Genomic DNA, 6972 nt, shown 5'->3' with positions numbered 1-6972 from the left:
GTACCAGCAGGTAGACTTCATGCCTCCCCAGGGAAATCCACCACTATTCCTCACCAGTTCAGGCAAGGTATGTGATTATCAGCCCCTTTTTCTACAATCTTTAGCCACATGGCCCTTCTTTCCACATTGAAAACAAGCCCCATCATTTATTTTTCTTTGTCTAAGGCCATGAAAAGGCTGCCAAGGTGGCCCCCTGCATATAAGAGGGGATTATGTCAGCACACAGTCCTTGGCCCCAACGGAAGAGGCCTCCTCTGAGTTTTCTGATTATTCTTCAGAGGACCCTGGAGACAAAGCAAATTCAGATATAGAAAATGCATCAGGGCTTTCAGCTCTGGCTGCTCTTTTGAGCCTGTGAGCTTGGAGAGAGGTCTCATTGAAAGGGTGGGGGGATGGATAAAACTGCTATCAGACAGGGGCCTGAAGAGCTTTTCCAAGATTTTGTGAGTCAACTTTTACAGGCAGCCTCCCACATTATGCATCATCTTGAAGCGGGACAAATGGTAGTTAAACAATTGGCTTTTGAAAATGAAAATCAGTGGTGTAAAGAAGCTATACACCCTCACAATAAACAGGCCTCACTGGGAGATATGATTAGACTGTGTGCTACTTTATTCCGAGTGTCAAGATTCACCATGTCCTGCTATGGAAACCAACAACAGGAATCTAGAACAAAAGAAAGAAAAGAGCTAAGCTGACCTAGTTTGACTTTAGTTTAGCCTTTAGCAATTCATGAAGCACTTGAGTATAGAGCTGTTGCTCCTGCGAGCCTGATTGTCCCATGTTTTTACACCCAGCAAACCACTCACCTCCCCACTTTGTGCGCACTGATGGAAGGTATCTCCTCACCTGAGTCGTGAAGTCCCTTGTACTGGCCACATTGAATGCCAGATGCCACAGCCCACACAGCGTAGGGTCCAAAGCCGGGGAGAGCAGTGGTAGATGAAGTAAAAATGAAGAGACCAAGACTGTTCTTGAAAGTTGAGACCAGGTGAAACGATAGCTTATTGGGAGCTAATGGCTGGCTGGAGTCCCATGCACTCTTTATTTAGAGTAGAAGACAAAGAGAAAGAGAAGGTGGGGCAAATAGTGCTCCGTGGGTTACATGGCCTAGGCAGAAAGTAGCATGATTGTTTCCGAATTAGGGCATGCTCAAGAAGGAACCAGGGAAGGGTACACGGTGTAACTGACTCCTGGGGCTGTGCCGTCCAGGGTCTACCATATTAGTTGAAGAGTCTGTGTCTGCTTGACTAATGTATGGAGGAGGAAAGGAGTAGGGAGGAGAAAGGGAAGAGGAAGGAGGTGAAGGATCATCTTCAGGCTCAGCCCCTGGCAGTGGCCTAGGTAATTTTAAATTTAAAGGCTTCAAATTAGTTTGATGTAGACTTATTGATTCCACTCGAGTAATAGATACCTTGAAAAATATCCTGTTCCTGCGTATGGTCATTCTAACCTTGAATCTCCAACATAAAGTGAGTAAGTGCACATTAATTGATTGACCAATGCAAATGTAATGTGTGGTTTGCAGTAACCCTTTGCTTGTTTTTCTTTTTCTTCTTTTTTTTTTTAAATATATACAGCAGATCCCTTGAATGGATTTCAGAGCCCCTATACAATTTTGAATACTATACATGTATTTTCTGACGGTTGTCCTCACTTTGGCTCCAAGGAACTCCTTCTCACACTCAGTGTGCCTCAACATACCTTTTACTTTGACAAGTTCATTCTTGTAAACCTTAAATTTTTGCTTTCTGTTTAATTAAAAACATATTGTGTGGAAGAAATAAAAGACACCTAGCTTTCAGCATTCTGAGAAAGTATCAACTCAAAAGAGACAACCAGATAGTAGGAGAATACTGCCCATAAATTGATCAAGATGAAAAACCATGATAGGTATATAAGACTATAAATATTGTCAATTTATCTGAATATGCTTTCTTATCTTTGGATCACCAAGTGCCAAATATACTTAATGAAACATATTAGCTTAAGTTTTTGATAAATCTTCATTGCACAATTTTACATAAATATAACATTCATCTTTAATATGCTCTTAACAAGAAACAAGAAAAATTCTTCCACATTTATTATAATGTTTTATAATGTCCAGCACACTGCTCAACAATTTCTATGCAAATTCCTATGTGATAAATGTCTCTCTGAAATTTCCTCACATGACTACACAATACACAGTAGTTTTCATTATGGCCTAGATTTAGAAAACTGAGAGTAAAAACTATTACTCAAGCTTAGCAATGACATCACATTTTAAATTTAAAATAATAATTGGGCCAGGGATTTAGCTCAGTGTTTCTGTCACCTGCCTTGCAAGCTCAAGGTCCTGAGTTCAATCCCCAGTACCATTTTTTTTTAATTTCAATAAATAAATAATAAAATAAAAGAATAATAATTCTTGCTTTCCTGCTCATTATAATATTTATTAGTTTTATTTGTGCATATCTTTAGCAATCTGAATATATATACATACACAAACACACACATGATCTACATAGCTAATTTCATCACATCTGAGAATAGTTTTTAAAAGTCAGAATGTGAAAACCTACATATAAATGTGATTGTGAATACATTAATACATTTTGATTGCAAATGATTGTGAATACATAAATAAATTTTAATAAAGAGCATATTCATTGTGTAGATATTTTTCTTCTTGAAACTTTTTTGAGTGCATTTTTCACTTCCTTGTTTCTCAGACTATATATCAAGGGATTCAGCATGGGAATTACAGTAGTGTAGAACACTGAGGATACCTTCTCCTGGATGACTGAACTCCTGGAAGCAGGTTTGAGATACATGGACATGAGAGACCCGTAAAATATAAGAACAGCTGTCAGGTGGGAGCTGCAGGTGCTAAAGGCTTTGGACCTGCCCTCTTTAGACTGGATTCGGAGGATGCTGGTGAGAATAAAGGCGTATGAAACTATGATTGTCAGGCTAGTGGCTACCATGTTAAATCCACCAATGACAAAAATCAAAAGCTCATCGATATAAGTGCTGGAACAGGAGAGTTTAATTAGAGGAACAATGTCACAGAAATAATGTTTAATGATGTTTGATCCACAAAAAGACAGCCTCAGTATGCAACCTCCATGAATCACAGCATCAGTGAAGCCTATGGAGAAGACAGCAGCCACCAGCAGAAAACAAACGTGTGGGGACATGATGACGTGGTAAAGCAGGGGGCTGCAGATGGCCACATAGCGATCATAGGCCATGGCTGCCAACATGTAGCATTCAGAAATGACGAAAATACAGAAAAAAAACAGCTGAGTCATGCATCCAGAATAGGAGATAGATTTATCCCTGCATAAAAACCCCACCAGCATTTGGGGGGTAATGACAGAAGAATAGCAGAAATCTAAAAATGACAGACTACTGAGAAAATAGTACATGGGGGTGTGAAGTTGAGAATTAAACATAATTATTGTGATCATGCCAAGATTTCCCACAATGGTTACTATGTAGATCCCTAAGAAGAGGTAGAAAAGGGGAAGCTGAAGCTCTGGCTGTTCGGTTAATCCCAAAAGAAGAAACTCAGTCACTGTGGAATGATTTCTAATACTCATTCTTCTCTGATAAATCTGTGGAGACCAGAGGGAAAGCATTAAGTTAGGCAGGATCTCAGCTCTTCTCCATTTTCCCAGAGACCAAGAATGGACAGGAATAAAGACACCACTGGCTGTATTATGAAAACCAAAAAGTTAGCAGTTAAATAAAATGGAGCAAGTAAGCATCTACTTATGAAAGATTTTATGGAGAATAAATGGACTTTTCCATCTACCTCTGTGTCTCAAATTCTTTTAACAAAGGACAAAGTCTTTCCAACCATGGTTAGGGAAAAGAGTAATGCTGAAAGTGGTGGGGAATATCTTCCAAAGAAAATGTCAAAAAGGGTATATAAAGAAGAGGCTGGGGGCCAAGATATTTATGCCAATGACACATATGGCTAGTATTGACCATGTTTTAGGATTTCCTATAGAGAAAGTGTTTGTTGCTAAAGTCAATTATGATTTTCTATGCGAGGATTCTTCTGTTGTTTAGCAGACTATCAAGTCCAAGAAGATGTTAACAGTTGTTATCTAAAACCAGTAGCCAAGAATCATAATTTCAGGCATGCTGAGTTGCAGAGTTAACAGGTTTCTTGATGGAAGGTTTCTTGATCCAAACTTATCTGATGATATGCCACTTTTTAAAATATATCATTGCACCAGTGACTCAAAATATATTCTACAAAAGTGTTTTCATTTGAGTGTTTCCTCCATTTTTAATCTCACCTTAAATGTATCTCCAGATTGAAAGTTCATTCTTCTGACACTTTAGTGAAATGTATGATAGTAGCAAATACGACCCCCTAAACCTGTTTGAATCTTCTGAGTGTGTGGCCACCCTCTGAACTAATCTCTTTTCTCTTACCAAGGCCACTGAGTTCAAAATAAGGCCTAGTGCTGCCAATTCTGGCAAAGCCAACAGCTAGACATTTGTGTTTCGCTTCAGGGCTTCTACATAGCACTTCTAGTCTATATCCATACCTCTCCTCAGAAGGGCGAAGATGCCATTGTCTTGGACTTTCCCAGTCTAATATCAAGCATGACCTTGTCTCTAAAAAATCTAACTTTTCATTTGGTGATGAGCTGCTCTGAGGCCTCTCTGGATTCTCACATTTGCCCAAAGATTATGTAGAGTCATATTTGGACATCTGAATCAGATTTTTCTAAACTTGACCAGGATCTGCCTCTCCCTGGTTCTTGAAGAATCTATTCTTCTCTTCTTGCTTCCAACTGTTATTGTTCTATTAAGACAAAGCCACTTTTTTTGGTCATCTGAATTCCCAAGGATGCAAGAATACAAGAAATACCTCTTCATCTTCCACATAGCGCTCCTTCTCTCTCTGTCTCTCTGCCAGTCTCCACCCCCATCACACACACACACACACACACACACACACACACACACACACACACACTTCATGACATTCAATAGCTATTCTCTAGTCAGGCTTCCTAATTCCACAGAACAGGTATCTTGTATCTTGTTTGTCTGCTCTTCTCCCATTTTCAGGGATAGAGATGGGAAATTATCAGCAAAAGAGTGCTCAGTTGCCATTGGCCAGTTACTGAAATATTCTGGAGTCTTCCTTTCTTATCACCCCTAAACAATTAGAGTGCATCTGTGTAGTCACAGAGATTATGTGGGTAGAAATATTTGAGAGGACCTATATACTGCATTTTTTGCCTTTAATCTCATGGGTTCTTTCAAGAGTGGCCTTAACCTGTCCTAAGTGTCAGGAACACACTGACCATTCACAGCATGTAACTCATTTCCATGAATCCTCATGGGCCTTCAATCAAGATAAATATTCTTTATCCTGCCTAAGTTTCTTATTTGATTCAAGAGTCCTAGGGGCCAGGAATTTGGCTCAGTGGTGCAGCCACCTGCACTTACAAGGTCTTGAGTCTTGAGCTCAATCCCCAGTACCAAAAACAAACTAACTAAATCTCCAGATTTTGCCAGGGATTTAGCTCAGTGGTGCCACATTTGCCTTGCAAATGCAAGGTCCTGAGTTTAATCCCTGGTATCAAAATAATCCTGCATTCTTCTGCCTTCAGTCAAGCCAGTGGGTTTCTCTTTCCTTTATTTCCTGCTTCCCAAAGCATTTCTGTGCTTTAGGCCCTTGCCAATCAATGTGCTCCATTGATAAGCTGCATTAGCATCACTCAGGAACTTGTAAAATTTGTGAGAAATGTACATCCTGTGGTCCTACCCCACACCTTCTGGATGTACATGATCTGTGCACACATAACAGTTCAAGAAGCACTATTTTAGTTTATTCTTTCCTAAAACTGAAATCTCCGTTTTCCTTTCGTTTCTCTCCCCCACCCTTCTTCTTTTTCTTCTCCTTCTCCTTCTTCCTCTTCTTCATTCCAGATAGCATTACCTGAGCATCCAAAACTCATCTTTGAAAATATCTCAAGGAAAGCCTTCTTGGATGAAGGATAGAAACTGTAGTTTTATAATTCAGTATTTTACCACCTATGTATACATTCAAAGATTCTATGGTGTGTAATGCATATATCAAATACTGCATTACAACATTATGTTTTTGTGTTTGTAGGAAGCAATATTATACCACTAATGACTTAATTCACATAAAGTTGAGCAATGGTAAGCAGGACCTATTTTAACTAACCAGTTACTAAAGTACACATTACTATTCTAGGGATAGATTTTGTTGGGATGTATGTATGACCACCCTCAAAAGTAATCTTCTACACTGACTCAGACCTAATTTAGATTTCATGTATGTTAGCAACTTAAAAGTATAAAAAGTTATTTTAAACATATCAGTATATCATACAATATTATTGAAACCGTGACACTTGAAAATATTTTATGAAGATAGTCTAGATGAACATTATGCAACAGAAAAAAGTGGCTATGTGGAGTATTTGAAATATCTTGGAAGCTCATGTTTTTAAAAAGCAAACCAATAAAAGAGATTCTTGTTTACTTCTGTATATTATAATTTTACAACTCCAACATGTAACCCATCTAAAATTTTTAATCAATATTTTGAATTTTCAAGCTGGAGATTTGGCTCAGTGGTTCCGCCATCTGCCTCACAAGTGCAAGGTCCCAAGTTTGATCCCCAGTACAAGAAAAAAAAAGTTCTACAATAAATGTATACAATTTAAAAAAAGATTTTAAATTTTCTTTTTTTTCTCCTGAGTGCAATAAATCATGGAAGCCACAGTGCATTTTTGCACATACACAGTTTAAGTCCTTAAGTCAAACTAGTCATGCTTCAAATGCTCAGTAACCCCTTATAATGCTTATACTATTGGACAGCATAGGTCAAGAACATGATTCTTTCCTAAGTTCTGAAATCTCAGTTTTACTGTGAGTACAGGGATGGCAGAAAAAGCACTGAATGCTGGGTCATAAGCTTTA

At 38.5% G+C, this 6972-nt stretch overlaps 1 protein-coding gene across 1 annotated transcript; it reads right to left on the bottom strand.

Moving 5' to 3' along the window:
• Positions 1-2651: 2651 nt before the first annotated feature.
• Positions 2652-3629, bottom strand: LOC104858006 (olfactory receptor 8D4). The gene has a single exon (XM_033764002.1). The coding sequence runs from the start codon at positions 3627-3629 to the stop codon at positions 2652-2654; it is 978 nt and encodes a 325-aa protein (XP_033619893.1).
• Between the last annotated feature and the right edge of the window lie 3343 nt (positions 3630-6972).

This window comes from Fukomys damarensis, unplaced genomic scaffold (assembly GCF_012274545.1).
Source record: "Fukomys damarensis isolate Sample0158 unplaced genomic scaffold, DMR_v1.0_HiC HiC_scaffold_16, whole genome shotgun sequence".
NCBI lineage: Eukaryota > Metazoa > Chordata > Mammalia > Rodentia > Bathyergidae > Fukomys > Fukomys damarensis.
The sequence above is the reverse complement of the archived record's forward strand: the minus strand, read 5'-3'. Positions and strand labels throughout refer to the sequence as shown.

Excerpts from the sequence above, each read along its gene's own strand:
- LOC104858006 (XM_033764002.1), bottom strand. The coding sequence starts at position 3,629 with ATGCTTTCCCTCTGGTCTCCACAGATTTATCAGAGAAGAATGAGTATT.